General features: G+C 36.3%; 3 protein-coding genes and 1 non-coding gene across 8 annotated transcripts; 3 read left to right on the plus strand and 1 right to left on the minus strand.

The window, feature by feature from the left end:
* Nucleotides 1-57: 57 nt before the first annotated feature.
* Nucleotides 58-10,505, plus strand: adt-1 (the record flags this gene model as incomplete). 2 transcript variants are annotated; one of them, NM_077715.5, is made up of 28 exons in its annotated part: nt 58-437; nt 610-675; nt 722-856; nt 1,158-1,235; nt 1,723-1,851; nt 2,479-2,620; nt 2,724-2,865; nt 2,913-3,057; nt 3,112-3,392; nt 3,442-3,579; nt 4,132-4,300; nt 4,347-4,439; nt 4,495-4,664; nt 4,712-4,887; nt 4,943-5,156; nt 5,202-5,472; nt 5,648-5,724; nt 5,770-5,968; nt 6,055-6,331; nt 6,383-6,492; nt 6,543-6,720; nt 6,765-6,862; nt 6,908-7,150; nt 7,676-7,953; nt 8,430-8,524; nt 8,655-8,828; nt 8,913-8,988; nt 10,238-10,505. In NM_077715.5, the coding sequence occupies exons 1-28, from the start codon at nt 378-380 to the stop codon at nt 10,407-10,409; spliced, it is 4,386 nt and encodes a 1,461-aa protein (NP_510116.2). In that variant the 5' UTR covers nt 58-377. The 2 variants fall into 2 exon arrangements, with proteins under 2 accessions (NP_510116.2, NP_001361951.1); NM_001375156.2 differs by having other exon boundaries at nt 2,733-2,865; nt 10,238-10,409.
* Nucleotides 10,506-12,798: 2,293 nt separating this feature from the next.
* Nucleotides 12,799-16,878, plus strand: ugt-50 (the record flags this gene model as incomplete). Of its 4 annotated transcripts, NM_171786.8 has the most annotated exons (11): nt 12,853-13,133; nt 13,408-13,606; nt 13,734-13,833; nt 13,892-13,962; nt 14,016-14,161; nt 15,078-15,254; nt 15,296-15,455; nt 15,511-15,591; nt 15,637-15,785; nt 15,843-15,913; nt 16,539-16,878. In NM_171786.8, the coding sequence occupies 11 exons, from the start codon at nt 12,963-12,965 to the stop codon at nt 16,783-16,785; spliced, it is 1,572 nt and encodes a 523-aa protein (NP_741913.1). The 4 variants fall into 4 exon arrangements, with proteins under 4 accessions (NP_001359531.1, NP_001300380.1, NP_741913.1 ...); NM_001373541.1 differs by having other exon boundaries at nt 12,799-13,133; nt 13,892-14,161; NM_001313450.3 differs by lacking the exon at nt 12,853-13,133 and having other exon boundaries at nt 13,534-13,606; nt 16,539-16,785.
* On the plus strand, nt 13,834-13,891 carry mir-62. Its single transcript, NR_001269.2, has one exon. It is a non-coding gene; the product is annotated as a pre-microRNA mir-62 (primary transcript).
* nhr-26 (Nuclear receptor domain-containing protein) lies at nt 16,815-19,226 on the minus strand. The gene is made up of 3 exons (NM_077718.6): nt 19,153-19,226; nt 18,020-18,701; nt 16,815-17,235 (listed from the first exon to the last, which is right to left on the minus strand). The coding sequence occupies exons 1-3, from the start codon at nt 19,213-19,215 to the stop codon at nt 16,976-16,978; spliced, it is 1,005 nt and encodes a 334-aa protein (NP_510119.1). The 5' UTR covers nt 19,216-19,226; the 3' UTR covers nt 16,815-16,975.
* Between the last annotated feature and the right edge of the window lie 791 nt (nt 19,227-20,017).

Here is a 20,017-nt window from a genome sequence, read left to right on the forward strand (position 1 = left end):
TACCTTGACACGTCCATTCTGATTATTTTTCAATTAAACCAACTTTTTCTATTTCAGAAAGGACTGAAAAAGCCAAACGATCCGCGTGAAGACGGCTGGCACGCGATTTGCCATTGGTTAAAAACGAACTGGCTACGGCAGTGTCCAAAGCAGAGATTCAAAGAGTTGAACAAAAAGGGCATACACACAGACAGTAAAAGAAGACAAAGCTATACAAGAAGGAAGGATTTAGAAGTAGAAGACTAAGCAGACGAAGAAGAAGCTGAAGAAGACAGTAAGAGAGGACGGAAATCGTGCGCGCGCGGGCGGTCGAATCACACAAAAAAGGAAAGAGAAGATCATACCGCATATGAAAAGCGATTCGATTCGAACGGCACATGCCACCGTTTTACATAGTTATCACCTTTCTCCTTTCCACAGTTTTTCGGATATCACAGGTCAGTTTTTTTCGTTTGTTTAAAATAATGTACTATTTTCTCAAATAAAAAAAAACCAATTGATATTTTCCAACCTAAAAGCCTTCAGTGCAAACTTTATGTGTTGGGGCGTATGAGGTTTAGTGCAAAAAAATACACGTTTAAATGCAAAATAAACACAAAAATGTTTCAGTCTGTGCATCATCACTTAAACGAAGAAGAACTCAAACAAGTATTCGGAGTTTCCAACAAACATGACGTGAGTTTTCGTTCTTCTTACTTTCTTTGCTACAAACTGTTTTCAGGTTCCGGAGTACAGTCTTATTGAAGCCACAAGGCACCCGCTCAAAAACGGAAATCTTAAAATGAAATTCACCGCTTGGAATGACACGTACCACTTGAATTTGCGCAAAAATTCGCGCATCGTCAGTCCTCATATCGTGAGTGTTTCCATTATTTTCCAAATTCAAGCTTCTGCAAATCGAGTGACCTTCCAAAGCAAGCAAGCTTATCAATAAAAACGAAAAGGATAAACGATTGACAGCGGGCAGCTTTCGCTTTTGCGTGAACGTCTTACGCAATATCGTAGTCCTATCACTTTTCCTTTTCACTTTTTGAAAGTCATTCGATTTGAAGGTCTTTGATTCAAAGCTTCAGAACAGAATAGACATTGTGTCTCCAACAGTTTTACAAACACGATGGCGGATGAGTCATAACAAAATATTACCCAAATTCTTACAGATTTCCGTAGTTCGACATGGAGACGATGATGTCACCACTTATGCAGGCTTGCGTGATTATGAACAATGTCACTACCAGGTGGGTGGAGGTTTTTTCATTCAAGAAATAGTATTAGTTAACTTGGAACACAAATTAAATACATATTTATTTTGCTAGAAGGATTGAATTATGTATTTATATTTCTGGGAATGTTATAGAAAAGAATGAAAAATTTCAAAGTCATTTTTGTATTAAAAATATAGTTTATATTTGATTACATTCTCCAATTTTTAAATATATGTGATACACATTTTCCTCGTCAGATTTATGCGAAAATTTTCCAAAAAGTTAGTCATGATAAGTTTAAAAAGTTAAAAAGTTATATTAACAAAATCTGTAATTTTCCTTTTTTGTTAGCAATTTTTCCTATGTTTATAAAGAATTTTAGAAAAAACTAAAAATATTTCAATTTCACTTTAAAAAAAACGAATAGATTTTTTTAAAAACAGTTTCTTCAAAAAAAAAAAAATTGAGCCTGATTATTATTTAAAAGTTCAATTTGTAAACTCTTGTCAACTCTCTTCAGGGCGAAGTCAAATCACATGGCAATATGAAAGCCGCCATTTCCGATTGTGGCGCTTTGATGGGTTCGATTGTCATGGAGGATCATTTTCTCGTGCTTCAAACGCTTCCCAAACGAGTTCACCATCTACAGGTAGGCTTTTCCGTCAGTTTAAGCGGATTAGGTGTGGACATAAGACGGTCAAACAAAAAAGAACGATGCAATATTGAGGGTTTAGCAGGGGAAAAGCTGAACAAAGAAACAGTAGAATGTAGTCAAAAAATTTTAATTTACAAAGGTGCAGAAGATCACTAAACGGGGAATGTTCACAAGCAAGTCCAAGATTTCAATCAAATTAGTCTTGCACCCCCACTGCTCTATTGCCACAGAAAATGTAGTGAAATATTTGAAAAGCATTTTCTTTGTTTGAGATGTTTAAATGAAACCAAAATTAACCAAGTAAAAGGCTCTCAAACTGAAACGACAGAGATGAAGGACAGATGGAAAAAGTAAGGAAAATTTGTATTCAGGATTAATGGCTTCGAACTCGCAAGATTAGTCTATTATTTTTTGAAAATTTAACTTTTCGAGTAGTTGGCAACTTGTATGGAAATGAGAACATTATGAAAATTGTCCAGATAGCTTATTATATTCAAATATTTTGTTTTTTGACTTTGGAAGTAGCGAAACCTTCACTATTCCGTCATGAGTACCGGCAGTTTCATAAATTTCCGTGTATTTTTGAGAAATTGTTCTAAAACCCAATATATTCATTTTCAGAAAGAACGCCATTTAGTGTACAAAAGATCTGCTGGACTTTTAACAAATGCAGAGAGCAAAATCAGGGAAGAAATAACGCGACTTCAAGAAGAGCAGGAATCATTTTGTGACACCAGTGAGCAACTTGATGACCCTGCAATGAGTAAGTTTGTATAATTTTGAATAACTCATTTTTACCATATATTTTGTTGCAACGCTTCTAATTATCTGCTTCTGCTTAAATAATGTAACTCTTTGCTATTCAGCTATTCCAGCCCATCTTCATTTCAACTATACCATTCCAACATCTGCTCAACTCGACTCTTCATTTATTTTCCCAAATATGGATCCCATTACTTTAGAAATCGGATTATTTCTTGATTCTAAACTATTCGAACATTTTGAAAGGTAAAATCTAATGTAACGGTGTAACTTTATAAAAGTAATTATTTCAGAGAATACATCCAAGACGCGGAACAGCATCTCCTGGAGTTTTCGTTAGCTCTTATCAATAACGTTCATGTTCTTTATCAACAAGATACATTGACACCGAACCTTGATATTGTGATTGTGCGATATGAAATGTGGAGAACTCAGCCGGTAATTTTACTTTTTTTTTCTAAAAATTTAACATTTCTCGATTTGATTTTTCAGAGTGCTCTCAGCACGGGTGTTCACAAAAACGGTCAAGCTCAAAGTCTCTTGGACGCATTTTGCCGCTATCAAGCCCATATGAACCCAGGAACTGATCTAACTGATATGAATCATTATGACCATGGTGTTCTGCTTACGGGATATGACATTTACCATACGACGACCTCAGTTGCCGGCGTAGCTCCTGTAGCGAGAATGTGTGACCCGTTATTCGCTTGTTCGCTTGTGGAAGGACTTCACCTTGGAAGATCTTTTGTTCTGGCTCACGAAATGGGTCATAAGTAAGTTAGAAATTTATCGTTTGTTCAAAAAAAAAAGAAGAGTTTTCAGCATGGGAATGGTACACGATGGTGTTCAAAACCAGTGTAACAAGGGATGCTGTCTTATGTCAGCGGTTAATGGAGCTGGGAAAACCACCTGGTCAGATTGCTCGGTCCGGGAATTCAATGCATTTTTGTTACAGTTAGAGTAAGATTTTCTTTTGAAAACGATCAACAAACCTTTAGTGGTCAGTATCTATTTAAGCGCATTAAACTTACTAAAAACTTCTCACGTGCGCAAGAGTATCAATAAGTTAAGGAACGAGTATGTATAACTTTTTCATGAATCCAAATTTTCTAACCACAGGGAACGTTTTAATTAACATCAAGTATTTTATTAATTGTAGATATTATAATACTTCGTTAAATTTTTTGAAACTTTACTGGTGTGTCCTCACAATTGTTGATAATACTATGCATCATTTATTTTATTAGTGATGACAATATGAGAAGTGAAGAATACAGGAGGACCACTGAGCAGCCGCTCAGTGGCTAGGTATTAAGACTAGAATGCCTCTCATTCATAATAACCTCCTACTTAGGGGGGGGGGGGGAACAACAGAGTACGCGGAAAGAAGGTAGGCCACACTATACCAGCAGACTGGCGGAATAGATCAAACTATAGATAAAACATCTAGTGTGCACAGGACCACACAACACTTACTGAATAATTTTGTACCAGCATATTGTTTAATTCCAGCGAGTCTGGCCGAGGAAACTGTCTTCGTGATGCTTCCCCAGGCCTTATATCTACAAATCACTTAAGTGATCTTCGACTTCCCGGGCAAAGATTCACCGCTGATCAACAATGCTCTTACTTTTGGGGTCGTGATTATAAAGTAGAAATTCCAAATGGGAAAGCTATGGATGTAAGGGATACTTTTCGAATATGAATTTAATTTATTAAGATTTCAGGATATTTGTCGAATTCTCTGGTGCGGCAATAGTGGTTCAACAATTTCCACAGCTCATCCAGCACTAGAAGGAAGTTGGTGTGGAGCAAACAAGGTAAACTGGTAGAATATACTAAAAGGAACAATTTCTTTTAAAATCAAATTTTTAGTGGTGCCACAAAGGTCAGTGCACTCACTGGACATTTGGTCTCACTCCAGTTCCAATTGATGGTGAATGGAGTGAATGGGGAGGTGCAGAAAAAGGATGTCCTATTCAGCAATGTGCAGTATCCGGTAGTATAACCGTACAGGGCCAGCATAGAGATTGCGTTAACCCAGCGTATGTCAATCGGTTTATAAATTAAAAACAAAAAACGTTTCTTATAGACCAAATAACGGCGGAAAAACCTGTGAAGGTGCAAATATTAGAGGAATCGTTTGCGGAGCTACAAGCAGTAACTGCCTTGGATTTACAAGAGAAGAGTTTGGAAACAAAATTTGCTCATCAATCAAGTACGATCCCCATAAGCCTGACCAACAGCTCACAGGAGAAGGGTTTGAGCGTGAGTAGCCATTTTAGACCCGTAAAACAGTGGCTTCAATTTTTATTATTTTCAGATTCTACACAGCCTTGTCGCGTCTGGTGTCATCTTATTGGATCTGAACTCATCAGAAACAAAGGACAATTCCCAGATGGAACACCTTGCGGCTTTGACGCTTACTGTGTCGGTGGTCAGTGCTTGGCACTTTCTTGTGATAACAAAGCACTTGTCGAGCAACCTGAGGACTGCCCAAGAATTGAAGGACGTAGTGTTCACCAATGGGAAGAATGGTAAGAACTCGAAAATTACGTTGACAATATTTTCGAAAAACTCAGGTCTTCCTGGTCAGAATGTAGTGTATCATGTGGCCTTGGCGGTAGGGAAGTTCGTGAAAGGAAATGCTCATCTGGTAGGAAATGTCAAGGTGTTTCTGAGGAAAGTCGGCCATGTGAAGGCGTGCTTCGTGATTGTGAAGAATTTGGAGAATGGAAGGAATGGGGATCCTGCAGTGAAAAATGTGCTCTTGGAGTTCAGAAAAGATTCAGGCCATGCCTAACCGACCAATGTTCTAGTAAACATTTACAAGAAGAAAGACCATGTGATAATGTAAGTATTTCAATTGAAAGTTTGCAAAATTTATAATACAATTTTTAATGATATAATAATGAGTACGGCTTAAATTTTTTTAAGGCAAATCAATGAAAAAAGATCAAAACTTTGTTCATCTCTCAAAATTTCATTCAAACAAATACATAACTCATGTAAAAAATAAATTGTTCAGGAAGGTTGCTGGACAAATTGGGACGAATGGTCATCTTGTTCGCAAAGCTGTGGTGGAGGACGAAGATATAGAATACGGTAAGATTTATAACTTTGAGCAAGAGTTTGATTATATTTTTGAAGTAAATGTTTGGATGACAAATGCGATGGAGATGATTTGGAAAAAGAGTCCTGCAACACTCAAAAATGTATATCTCAATCATGGGGCGATTGGCTGCCGTGCTCTGTATCGTGCGGTATTGGTTTCCAAATTCGTGAGAGACTATGTGATGGTGAATTATGTGCAACTGCTAATAAACAAGCGAGAACTTGTAATCAACAGGTATAAATATATTTCAAACCAGAAAACTTAAAATTAGATCAAATATTATTCTAGAGTTAAATGAGAATACTTTTTTATTATTCCAGCAATGTCCGTCCGCATTTTCACTATCAGTGTGGAGTGAATGGGGAGAATGGACTACGTGCTCTGCTACCTGTGGTGAGGGTTTACAGTCACGGGAAAGATCTTGTCGACGTGGATCTTGTACTGAAGATGATGCATCTCAAACTCGGCGATGTGTAAATGGACCATGCGAGCACTCGTATCTTACCTGGTCTGAATGGACAACATGTGAGACTTGCTCTTCTTTTGATAGCAGGAAGCGTATAGCAAAATGTGATGGAACAACTGAAAATTGTCAAGGTATGGTTTTCTGATTAAATTCCTTGTATTTTAACGTGTTACTTGATTCAGACAAAATCGACGAGGAAACATGTGATATTGCGTGCCTCCGTGAGAAACATTCATTTGGTCCCATTAGTCCAAGGCGACCTAAACTTATAACTAGCAATGATTTGAGAAAGGTGATTTTTTATTTTTTTTTCTTGTTGTCAAAATTCCATTTATTTTGCAGGCATTTGGTAGACCTTTGCTACCCATTGAATCAATTCATTCAGAAAAGTGGAGTGAATGGGGACCGTGCAGTGTTACTTGTGGATCTGGACGCCGTGTGAGAACAAGAGGTTGCCAGGAAGCAAGTTGTCCTGAGCAACATATTCAAACTGAAGAATGCAATTTAAACAGTTGCCTGGGTAGTTTACTTTCTGAAATAAAAAATTTCAGTCTGATTTTTCAGAATTGTTTATTTGGAGTGATTGGTCCTCGTGTTCAAAGTCATGTGGCCAAGACGGGATTCAAACCCGACAAAAGTTGTGCTTATTCAATAACGCAGAAGTCAGTTAGTTCACTCAATTCCACATTCAAACGTTCTCTTTACAGTGCTCAAGCTACGCAGAGAGCAGAAGGTGTAAAGATCTGCCATCGTGCTCTTCAATCTCAAGTGGCAGAACAATCTCAGAAAACGGTTTTGATGCGCCGCGATGGTCCGAGTGGTCCTCATGGAGTGCATGTTCTTGCTTCTCATTAACCTCCACCCGTCGAAGATTCTGTCAAGTGGTCGATCCTACTGTTCAAGGATTTTGTGCAGGAGCAATTTTGGAACAAATTCCATGTGCTCCAGGTGTAAGTGATAAATGTCTATGGAGATTTGAAATAGTTTAAACTAAATGTCTGAAAGTTATCTTTAAGTGATGTACTTTTTCTTTGATTATTATTCACTTTACGAAAACATACATCAATTTAAAAAAATTTCCAGACATTTTGATACTTTTTTGGTACTTTGCAAGATGATTCATTGAGTCTTCTTATCTTTCACGTTAAAAAATGACTTGAGCAATTTTTTTGAAATATATTAACATATTGATTCCATATGAGAAAAAATGTGGTCATAAATATATTCGATGATTTCATCAGAAAAAAAAATTTGGAGAAAATTGCTAACATATATTCCACGTTAAAAAATAAAAACATTCTAATCTGGGTGCTAATAAACATAACTTTGTTTCCAATTTGGGCAGCACAGCGTAGTATTTAAATTTGAATGTAATTTAAAAATACATTATTAGAGGAAATATATGGCATAATATTCCATTATGCCCAATTTTTGATAGATCGTAATTACCCTAACAGCTGCACAACATATTTCAGAGCTGCTCGCCGTCCGCAGGTGGATGGTCATTGTGGTCGGAGTGGTCATCGTGCTCGAAAGATTGCGGCGACACCGGACACCAAATTAGAAATCGAATGTGTAGTGAACCGATACCCTCGAATCGCGGTGCCTATTGTTCAGGTTACTCATTTGACCAGCGACCATGCGTGATGGATAATGTGTGCAGTGACGAGAAGGTGGACGGCGGATGGACTGACTGGACAGCGTGGAGCGAGTGTACCGATTATTGCAGAAATGGGCACAGAAGCAGAACGAGGTAAATTGAAAATGGACACATTATAAATAAGATTTTCAAAAGTTCAACAGTTGAAGAGATTCAATAATGAAAACTCTACTTGCAATAAGACTAAAGTCGTTGGTTGAAATCATACAGTTTTGCATTGCTCCGATTGAAACTCATTTCTATGGTGCCAAAACGATTAAATATCATAATAAAATGATTCAAAAAAGTTCTGAAAACCTTTTATTGAGTTTACGCCACTTTTCGAGATATCTAAAGAACTGTTTCATGTTAGAATATTTGGCAAAAATATTTGTTTGTAAATATTTGTTAAAATTATTTGTTTAAAAAAATTTGTCAAATTTGTGAAAAAACATAGTCAGAAATCGTTTACATGTAAAGTGAATTTTTGGGGAGCAGGTCAATTTAAAAAAGCTCTCAATTTTCAAATTTTTGATTTATTGAATAATTTTGATATGAAAAATTGAAGAATGCAATTTTAATCTTTTCAGATTCTGTGCCAACCCTAAACCTTCACAAGGTGGTGCTCAATGTACTGGCTCAGATTTTGAGCTCAATCCATGTTTTGATCCGGCTAGATGTCATTGTAAGTGGTCATTTCAGCATATTCCCTATCACCTGTTTTGGTTTTTTCTTTCTATGCACACCCTTTTCTCCCTTTTTGCCACCTCACTTCATTTTCCTTACCCTTTCATTTGGTTTGCATGCATTTTCAGTGAGAGATGGCGGCTGGTCGACATGGTCAGACTGGACACCTTGTTCGGCTTCGTGCGGATTTGGAGTTCAGACTCGAGACCGATCGTGTAGCTCGCCAGAGCCTAAAGGCGGACAATCATGCTCAGGATTAGCGCATCAGACATCGCTGTGTGATCTGCCTGCATGTGACCACGGTACTCTTTTCGGTTTTGCATGGCTCTGATTATTTTTTGAATACTTAAAGAGTTTTGTCCGACAAAAATACTTGATGATTTCAGAAAGCGACGGCGAATGGTCAGCATGGAACGAGTGGTCGGGTTGTATGGGTAACTGTGGCATTGGTACAAGAACAAGGTGAGAATTTTGGGAAAATTTAATGTTAGGAATATTCCAATGGTGAAAAAAATTGAATAACTTTCGTCCTGATGCATTTATAAAACATAAACTGTTTTACATGTGTCTTATATGTGTTAGTACAGCCAGTACGTATATGATTTAAAACTATTCCTTCGCTGTCAACCGAATAATACAACTTTTAAATTTCGATTTAAAATTTTTTTTGATCGATGACTTCCAAAAAATTGATGAAAATTTAATTTAGCTTTTTGAATTGAAATAAAAAATTCCAAAATTTTTAAAACATATTTTGCCATGATGTTTGATCATTTTACCACCGAAGGAGTGGATTTTAGTCAATAATTTTGCGCTTTAATGTTACAAGACTAGCGGTATCTTTTGCAAGTTTTATTAGATTGTGAAATTAGAGCAGAAACAATTTAGAAGCGTTTTATTTCCAATTCATCCATTTTGATACTTACTGACAATTATTGAATAATCTTAATTCTGAGAAAAGTTTATTCTTACAATAAAACAACACTTTTCAAAACATGATAATATGCTTTGTTAGAAAACTATATTCCTATAACTTAACAAATTTTTATTTTGAAAAGTCTCACCAAAGCTTTTTCATCCCAAGTACTTTTTGTTCAATTCCCAAGGCTGCAATTTCATTCGATTCCCTTTCCATCCAGATAAAAATCTTACTTCTTCCCTGCTGCCACCTACTCCTATTTCTTCCCTCTTCTCCTCTTCCATTTTCGGCCAAGCTCTTTTACTTAGGCCAATGTATTCATAAAGATGTTAGAAAGCCGAAGTATCCAAGCAAACGAGTGTCGAGGAAAACAGAGGAGGGCAAAGAGAAAAAAGGAATTAAGTGCATTTATACCCCCTCATCAGAAATTCAATACATTCATCACAAGCCGGCTGGCAGGGACCATGACATCGTCCTTCTTTCCAACACCCCCCCCCCCCCCCCCGTTTTCCCCACTCTCCGTTTATGGGAAACAATAATGGTAATTGAACACACGTGGACCACACAAATATAACACATTTAGAACTAAAAGAGTGAATGTTTTGATAATTGGAATTGGCTGCAGCCGCGCGGGGGATGAACGGACCACCTTGCAAATTAGCATAACGAGCCTTTTCCTCGTCTTGTTTCACAAGTGACAATTAGCCTAGTAAATCCGCAAATATCCTTTCTCTCCCAGTCCAAACAATTATGTTCAAATGGGACATTGAATAAGAAAATACGTAATTACAGAGTACGAGCTTGTGTCAGCCCACCAGTCAGCGACGGAGGGCAACCATGTTTTGGAAGATCGTCAGAAATCACCGAGTGCCGTCAATCACCGTCCACCGCTCTGTGCTCCTCGTTCATTACCTCGTCACATTTAGCAGACGGTTATTTCATAGACACCGACCAGCAGCAGTAGTAATCATCGTTTTCAACACAATTTTTGAAGTCATATCCAGGCGGGCTCAAAACTTTTTTGTCATATACTTAATGTAAATCTTAAACGTTTAGAGAATATTTATTATTATCATCTTTTTTTTTAAACTATTAACAAAGGGAGTGCGTAACTTGGAAAACAGAAGTTTGTGGAAAATTTCAAAAAAGTATGCATTTAGATATTTCAGTAATTGACATATTTTCATGGGCTCAAATTTGTGACACTTCATTTTTCGCTAACAGAATGATCATATTCTGTTATTTGAATGCACTTTGTGATTAACTATAAAAGCATTATGAAAAGTATTTGAATTGCATCAAAAACCTTTTATAATTTCATAGATTTTATTCCGCAACTTCTGTTTCCTCTCTTATTCTACAATCCCGTCCTCGTTTTTGTATACTCAATTGGCATTAATACATCTGCCTATGGAAACTGACTAAGACTTTCACAACGGGCGGTCAGAAGCAACATCTGTCGACCGACTTTCCATTTTTGGTGACCTCTCTCTCTCTCTTAGCACAACATCATTGCCTTCTTAGAAATGGCAATGATGATGCCAACTGCTCTTTTTATGCCTTTTTGTGGTGGTAGAATAAAAAGAAAACGGGCCCCAAATACTTTTCGCACGTTGAACAAAAAATGGGAAAAAAAGAAACTTGCATAAAATTGGCAAGATAGAGGAGAATGAAAGAATGATTGGCGAGAAAATTGTAAGGAGGAAGCTTTAAACCACTTGAAATTCAATTTTCTTCTAGCTTTTTTTGGACTTTGAAAACTTTTTGAAAATTAGATTTACCTCTTGCGTCATCAAAGTGATTTTCAAACACTGAATGTGAGATCCCCCCAAAGAACTATGCTAGAAAGAGAAAACGAGAAGTAATTACAGAAGATGTTTCGCTTGACTAATCCAATTCTCATTTTCCCTCATCCTTGCCCGTGTCAGAGATCCTTTTTTCCAATTTCCGGTCGGTCTCACACTCATCTCATCACACTTTATCTAATTCTAAATTTTCAACAGGAAATTGGATAGGAGTAGGGAAAACGAGTGAGTATCAGAAATGTATAAATCACACCCCCAGAAACTATAGTCTATATATGTATTTCTATGCATTACTGAAATATATATTAGATGCCCTATTCTGACCCCACAAGTATACCAAAACTAGGAGTGTATGTGTGTGAAGTCCCGACGTCCCATATCAAATTTCTTCCATCTTTCTCATGCATACACACACACACACACAAACAGGGGGAAGCTCCTTTGTCATAATTTCTAATCCCAATGGGCTCACCCTAGTTTCGGAAGAAAGGAGGGCTCATCAACAAGATAAGAATCTCCGTCTTCCGAAAACGAATTTGTCAAAACGAGAAGGCAAGCTCCCCGGTTTGCAACATGTCAATCGTGGACACCCTCCTTCTTTTCCACCTAATTTCGCATTCGACACCATCGATCATGTGATGGGCTGTCAGCGCGGAAAGGCAGCCAGCAGGAGAGGGAATAAAAAATAGATATAGGAAAATAAGTTAATCCAAACAGTAAACTTGAAAGTCAAAAAAGTTTTCATAAGGCAGGTGTATTCATGTGTTGTATTTATTGTTTTATTTATTTTTTTCGATAGTCATGCTGTAATATTATTTATTACTAATGTATTTTGTTTAGTTCATCATTCCAAATCCTAGCCCAATTTCAGTCTTTCACTAATCTCTTTTCAAGCCCGACTTCATCTTTCAGACCCCCGTTTCCATAGATCTCACATATATCACTTTCAGTTGTGTACATTCGTAAAATTTGTTTGAAAAATAAATAAAATTTTCAGTATATGAGTTACTTCTCAGGAAAAATTCGGTATTAAGGCTCCTACCCCCTCTGATTTACTTTTACAGTTTATGCATCGGTTCTCTTTGGTTTTATCAAACATTGTCAACTAAAATAATGCGTGTTAAATATGAATCTATGATATGATAGGGAACATTTTTAGATAAAAGCAAAACAGCCGAGATATAAGCCTTCAAGTTAGAGCAACGGAGAGGGGGGGGGGTCGGTGCAAAAAGTGAGGAAGTATGGTATAAAAAAAACGTTTTAGAATGACTCTCTGAGTTATTGCAGTTATTGAATCTGTAAATTTCAAAACGAAAATTTACAAGTTAGATAGATTTGTATTACCGCAAAATTAGATAGATACATATATAAAACTGAACTAAGCAGACTGCAACCATCACATGTTATGAAATACCTAGAAATGACGCAATTTAACATGTTGGACAATAATAATATTACAAGTGACTCCTGTTATCATAGTTGACCATGCAGACATAAACACAGCGTTGTAGTACCCCAACTCCACATTTTGCATCATCTTATCAACGATATCAACCGGTCGATATTGTTTGGTCGCTCTCACCAGTACTCAAATGTGTTTTTTCTCATTCAATACATCTAGCGACACGTCGACAGCTCTGATTATCAATTCAAACGCTATTCCTTTTTCGCTAAAGTACAACGGAAACAAGACCTTGCGATTTCGATTATAAATGCACTACTCGCAAATGAGGTGGATGTTCTTTTGTTTGACAGCACTGCTTCACGGTAGCTTCATCGTCAATGCTGCCAAAATTCTGGTCTATTGTCCGTCCATTAGTAAGAGCCACGTTCTTTTGTGCTCTAAGTATGCCGACCTTCTTCACAATGCGGGACACGACACGGTTTGAATACACGTCTTCTTCTTTTTCACCCTTTTCTTAGTCCCACAATTTTCTTTTCACCCTCAGCTTTACATTCTCCGCAATCCGATTCGGCAGATGGCTTGAAAAGCCACGCCCATCATTATGAGAAGGGGGAGGAGCCAACTCGTTCCATGTAGACGGACCCCCAATTCAGCTCAGTCTTGTTCCACATACACCCCACTGGTCGGTTGCCCTCTCCTCCTCCTTCTCTCCCTCCACTGCCGCCTGTCAACCAGTCATCTAGCAATTGTAGGTGCTTTTCATTCCTTCCTATTCGAAACTACTGGACAACTATGACGGTGCGAAACACGCCAAAGTGTGGAGACTTCACAACGTCACCGAGGCGTATGATACAAAATTGGGTACTTTGGCCAACGTGATGGAGAACTCTCACATCGGATTCATCGACCGCCTGACATTTGATGCCGATTTTTGGATAGATATGTGTGCAGGTATGTAACTAGAAATGAAACACTGTTGTATGCATTTCGTGTAATTTACCAGTAATGCTATACTAGAAAGGAATGTAGGAGTTTAGAAATTTTTCAGTTGTGTTTTTATGCATTTCTTTCATTTCAGATCTACTTGGAAAACTGCCTGAGATGCAGCATATCATTGACTACAAGTTCGACTTGGTCATCTACAACGAGATTGACCCATGTACTCCGGCTATAGTGAGGTGAGTTAGATCTCATATCCTTCCGCAAAATGGAAATGATATGTAATCTAGCTTACAGGTTGTTCAACATCCCAAAGACAGTGCTACTCTCCAGCGAGGCCATCATGGACAAGGTTGCGTGGAACCTAGGCAAGCCGATGACGACGTTTGCAGAAAGTTGATACGACCCGGTCAAATTTCAGGGTTGCCCACACTCCCGTCGTATGTGCCGAGCGTCGAAGAGAATCCGAACCACGATCGGATGAGCTTTTTTGAACGAATGTCGAATGTCTATAAATTTTTCCAATCCATTGTTGTCCATTATCTGCAAGATATACATGTCCTAAATGTCAGTTCCACTAACCAAATTTATCCCTATGTCAGCTTTAACGCAAATATGCACAGTATACACAAAACACAAATCAAAAGTATTGATAGTAGAGTCATAACACTGAATTGCGGAGGATAATTATTGACTCATAACGAATTGTTTATATTCAACAAAATCCAAATTGCACAACGTATTCAGAAAACTTAACCTTTTATGCATTACAATTGCGCATTAGAACGCTAAAAGACAGTAGCTCCAGCTTGTCGGCAGCAATCCGGAAGTTCCAGCAATAAGTGTGCTGCCTTAAAGCTTATAGAAACTTATTTGAGCATCAGTTTGTAACTGAAAATTAGAAGATCTGATAATAGTGAGAATAACTGTGGCAGTAATTCACGGGGTTGCAACATTTTCTAAGACAGGCAATTCAAAGGTAGAATAGCACAAGTGAGAAAATTGTTAAAAACCACGTCTACTCGAATTTTTTTCGATCGACTTCCGAAAATTGGAAAATTCTGGTTTTTAACAATTTCCCCATTTTAATCAAGTCATAATGTAAGTTTCCTCTCTGATATTGCGTATTGAATTTGGTTTCCCTTCAAAACAATACCTGCGCTTCAACAGTAAAATAATGTAGAGAAAACACTAGAATAATTATCTCAACTGAGCTCTAGAATGTTAAAAGTTTGATCATTCATTCAATAGCAAGGCAAATGCTGGAAAAATATATTGTCATGTATTTACTTCGAAGTTTAATGATTAATGTTTATCAGTAACTCGGAAGACAAATAGTGTGCAACTTTTAAAAAAGCTCGACAGCCAACAAGTTGTTTGGAATTTGACAAAAAATTACTTTGCACTTTTGAGTACTGCATCATTAAAACATACAGAGAAAAAACGAAAACATTTTCCCTCCCTAAGTTTGAAATAATTTCAGTTGTTCCGTAAAGAAGTGAGTTCCGATTTTCCGTCAATTGCTGAAATCATAAGAAACGTTTCACTTGTTCTGGTCAATACCGATGAAATTTTTGATCTTCCGCGTTCATATTCGTCAAAGTTTGTCTATGTAGGAATGCTAGAAGCTGGAAAAGATGAAAACGTTACACTCCCCAAGGTGAACAAATCTCATAGACAAAGGTGTCAATAATAATTTAGAAGCAAGATGATTACTTCAAAAAAGGGAAATCTGGATCAGTGTTTGTATCATTCGGCACAGTTACCCCGTTCCGTTCACTTCCCGAAAGAATTCAGCTGTCTATTTTAAATGCGATCCAGAAACTGCCGGATTATCATTTTGTAGTAAAAACAACTGCGGGTAATATTGTTTCAAAAAAGATAATTCTGAAAAATCAAATGTTTTATATTCTCAGATGACGAATCTTCTGCACAATTCTTCTCAACTGTTCAAAATGTTGATTTGGTGGATTGGGTACCACAAAAGGCAGTTTTGAGTTAGTTGCCCAGTCCGATGTAAGATACATAAACATGAATTTTAGGACATGCAAACCTGAAACTATTTGTGTCTCACGGAGGAATGAATAGTGTACTTGAGACCATGTACTATGGAGTTCCAATGGTTATAATGCCAGTATTCACTGACCAATTTAGAAATGGAAGAAATGTTGAGAGACGTGGAGCCGGGAAGGTAAGAGTTTTATCTTTTAAAGGAAACGATTTTGAATACTAAAGCAAAACATTACAGATGGTGCTAAGAGAAACCGTTGTGAAAGAGACATTTTTCGACGCGATTCACAGTGTTTTGGAAGAGAAAAGGTAATTTTTTAGACATAAATCAAGGTTGAATCCATGCAAAATTAATTTTCAACTGGTCCGTAACTGGTATCAATAGATGCTGCAAGACTATATTTCGAATGTCTCATTATTTTCAAAAAGTGACCAATGTTTTGTAGATAACTAAATTTGATTCCGATTAAACAGTTCAAAACACATACTTTTTCAGTAGTTCATCAATTATTTGAACGCTTTCAAGATTGATTTATCCATATCTTTTGCTAAAATTTTCTGACGTTTTCGCGAAATATCGCTGGTCTTGCAAAAAGCCAGGTCAAGATTTCATAGAGGCTGCAATTCTAATAAAAGCTGCAAGACTAAATTTAATTTGACTCGTAGACGTCTCCCTCATCCTCCTAATTTTTTACCGGAGCGCTCGTTATTGGAAAATAAATTCTGACATCGAAAATCGATTGTAGGACCTCATATCACTCAGATTCACTTTTGGGGCTTCCGTTTTCTCTTGAAATAATTGTACTTGGTCTGAGTTTTTAGCATATTTTCTTTCTGAATTGCTCACTCATTTTCAATTTAGTAATTACTTTATTATGCTTCCATTAACAAACATGTACACCACATTCACTGCAGTTACGTATTTCTTTTTCAGCTACTCCTCGAGTGTGAAGCGAATTTCTCATCTTATGAAAAACAAGCCATTCACTTCTGAAGAACGTGTTACAAAATGGATCGATTTTGTGCTCAAATACGAAACCTCCGAACACTTTGACCTGGAAAGCAACAACTTATCAATTATTGAACACAATCATCTTGACCTTTTCTTTTATTTGTGCATAATCTCCCTCCTTAATTTCGTTGTCTACCGTAAAATCTTCAAGCGGAAATCCCAGTCTTAATCTCTCATTACTATAATCTTTTATTTTTCTGGTTGATCAAGACATCACGGAAGAACTTTATGTGAGCTCTATTTTCATAAACACATTTTTTTGGTTGCAAGATGAAAGCTGACAAATCAGTTGATGTATCAAAAATTTGATACATCTACAAACTACGAAAAATTACTGGGACTTTAATCGAGCGCAGAGATTAATGAAGCAAAAACTTTAAAATATTATTAAAAAGATTCGGAGGAGCAGGTACTGTATGTACTAATGAATACAAACACGTTAAGTTGTCAAGATCAGAAAGTGTTCTAGAAACCACATGACAGAGAGATAAGATCTCGTTAAATCTTGCTGGTCCACATTTGGAGTTCGTTATCAAGCAATAGTGAAGCAGAATTGAGCTGAATCTTTCTTGGTTACTGGCTAGGATTATCCGTCCCGATTTCGATAAGTTTGTTGCGCCTGAAAACAATGAATAGTGAAGAAGTGAAAAATGCGGAATGTGCTATTAAATAATTTAGATACGGAAATAGTACAACTGATTCAAAAACAAGTTTTGGACTTTAGAAAATGCTTGATGACCATGCAAAAAAACTTAGATGTTAACTTTCATTTTGATAAATTTGAAATTACACATACAGAAAAAAATTATCAAAAAGGCCGCACAATTTTTCTATGCCAATTGTTAATAAAAAAAGCTAAAAATTGTCCAATTTTTCTGAAACTTTGTTGGAGTTTTTTTGTAAAAAAACCGTTTTTGTGAAGATATGTATTATTTTTCTAATACGTTATGCTGGCTGAAATATTGCTCATTTCAATAAGCTTTTGACAGGTTAAAAATATGATCTTGTTGTATGTGTACTGCATAGAGATTTACTTGAAAACGATTCATTGAGGCTAGGTAATGCAAAGTCAACTGTTTTCAAAGTTAAAAACTAAGAAAATATATTCCACAAAAAGCTAGGGTATTTCATTAGCCTGGATTTTACTAATAATACTACATATAACTAATATAACATTTAACATATAACCATACTTTGTTTGGGTTTACTTGTTTTACAAGCTATATTTTGACAAGATGTAGATTATATTTCTATGGAGAAGTAGAGCTTTGACTTGAGGTTTGGGTCTGTTAAACTCATATTTTTGACAATTTGGGTAATCTTCAATTTTTTACACTGTGAGTGTACTTTAAGTAGTGTACTTTAATTATCCTTTCCAGCTTCTACGAATGAAAACCACTCACCAGGATTGCATAGAATGATTACACTGAGTAGAATAAACTCTTCGTGTGTGATTTTAATTTCACTAAGTCTTCCTACAAGCAAGCATCTGATATCATTGAGTAATTGTTTATTGTATCCGGCTGCATATTGAGCTTCTTCTGGGAAGACATCAACTTTTCCAGGATGGTTCATCGCGGCTTCCTTGCACAGGTATGATCGCATTGCAGTAACCAGTATAAGATACATTAAGTGAGAGTACTTAAAAATTGCTATCGTGTCTTGACTGGATAGAAATTTTATAAAATCCAATTGTCGTATGAAACTTATACACGAGAGATGATTTATAACACCCCAGTCGCAAAAGTTGAACACTGTTCCTGGTTTTCTGGGCTCAAATGGGAACGAACGTCTGCTGAAAACTTCATCGACTGTCAGACTTTCAGGAATCGTGCAATTCAAAAATATATCTCTTCGTTTTGTGTCCATAACAAGTAACTTGTTGATTATATTTGTTGGATCATCCACAGCATCCAAAAAAATCATACCAACAATGATACACTTGTGGAAACGGCAAAACCTGCACTGAGATTCTCCACTGTCCAGAACAATTGTTGGGCAGTTTCCATCACGACCACATTTGAGAACTTTTGGGGTGTCGAGAGCTCGTCGGAAAAACATTTTGCAAGCATTACATGATTGCACCTGTGAGGTTATTTCTTTTAGATAATATTCTTCGTTGTACGTTGACAATATTAATTATCAAAATTTTTAAGGAGAGCGCCAGTGAGAGAATTGTTAAAAATCACTCATATAGTGCCAAAATTACCCTATCATATCATAAATATCATAGTAAAACTTTAAAAAATTGTTTTTAAATTTGTTTTATTTTGTTTGAAAATGCGGTACTAAGTTTTTGCCACTTTTTTGAAAATTGCCAATTAAATAAAAAATTCCTCCGTATTTTATGGCCTACTTATGTTTCAAATATATATTACTATTCAAACATTTTCCCAAATTTTTTTTGAGTTGTAATATCTTATTTGGTCATTACTACCCTGTTATTAACACTTTCTCCACTGGAGCAACTCTACCTTTAAGATAAATAAAAAATTAGAAAAGAAAACTTATACGGAAAACTATTTTTTAAACTAACACCGTAATTAAATCCTGTAGTTTTCTCATTGCACACTTTGCAGGAACGAGTGATGCAATCCATAGTTGAAATTTCTGAAATTTTTTTTTTTAGTTCAAACTTTAAATATAGTTTTTACGATTGAAAATAAAATTTTCGCTTGAACATTATTTTGCTCAAAAGAAGCGGAATTATCAATACAAGCCTAATCTGCATGGGCAGAAAAGGGGATAAAATCATACTAAGCTGTCTGAAGACATATCGAAAAGGGGGATGTCTCGAGAACATTTTGGGCTTATGTGTGACTTCCTATATTGGAGACGAGAGATCATGCTCTATAGAGATCATAGAGCTTATACCAAAATGTGATTCATTAACGACGAGAGTTAGTCAGAACAGACTAGATATAGAGTGTAAAATCGTGACCAGCAAAAGTTTTCTGGTCAGATTTGAAACGTTAAACACTACAATCCACTACAAGAACCTCGAAGAAATGTAAATATAACGTGTAAAAGTTTTTATCTACAATATTTACGAAATAAATTTCGTATGAAAACTTTTTAATTTGGTTTTCTCGTCACAACGGTAAAGCAAAAAGCACCTGATTATTTCCTATTCAATCAAAATTTTAAAAAAGGCGAATGCTAAAAACGCCGAATGATTATAGTATGTTGTGAAAAACTAATTTTAAAGCCAAAACAATACTAATAATGCATCAAAAAACACGTTGATTTTAAAAAAATTGGGTACTTTTGTTGTAGCTAACATGCAATCTAACCTCGTGTTTAAATTTCCATTTTCAAGGAAAATGAATACATTTTCAAGGAAAATGAATCTTTGAGAAACGTGGTGTCAGCTAGAAAAGATTTGTCAACAAATTTCAACA

The sequence above is a fragment of the Caenorhabditis elegans genome, chromosome X, assembly GCF_000002985.6.
Source record: "Caenorhabditis elegans chromosome X".
Lineage (NCBI taxonomy): Eukaryota > Metazoa > Nematoda > Chromadorea > Rhabditida > Rhabditidae > Caenorhabditis > Caenorhabditis elegans.

What these genes read in the sequence shown, in the direction of transcription:
- nhr-26 (NM_077718.6), bottom strand. Translation starts at nt 19,215, where the DNA reads ATGGATTGCATCACTCGTTCCTGCAAAGTGTGCAATGAGAAAACTACA. An exon ending in CTACAGGATTTAATTACGGT is followed by an intron (nt 18,702 to 19,152) that starts GTTAGTTTAAAA and finishes ATAACCTCACAG; the next exon opens with GTGCAATCATGTAATGCTTG. An exon ending in AATCATTCTATGCAATCCTG is followed by an intron (nt 17,236 to 18,019) that starts GTGAGTGGTTTT and finishes CATTGTTTTCAG; the next exon opens with GCGCAACAAACTTATCGAAA.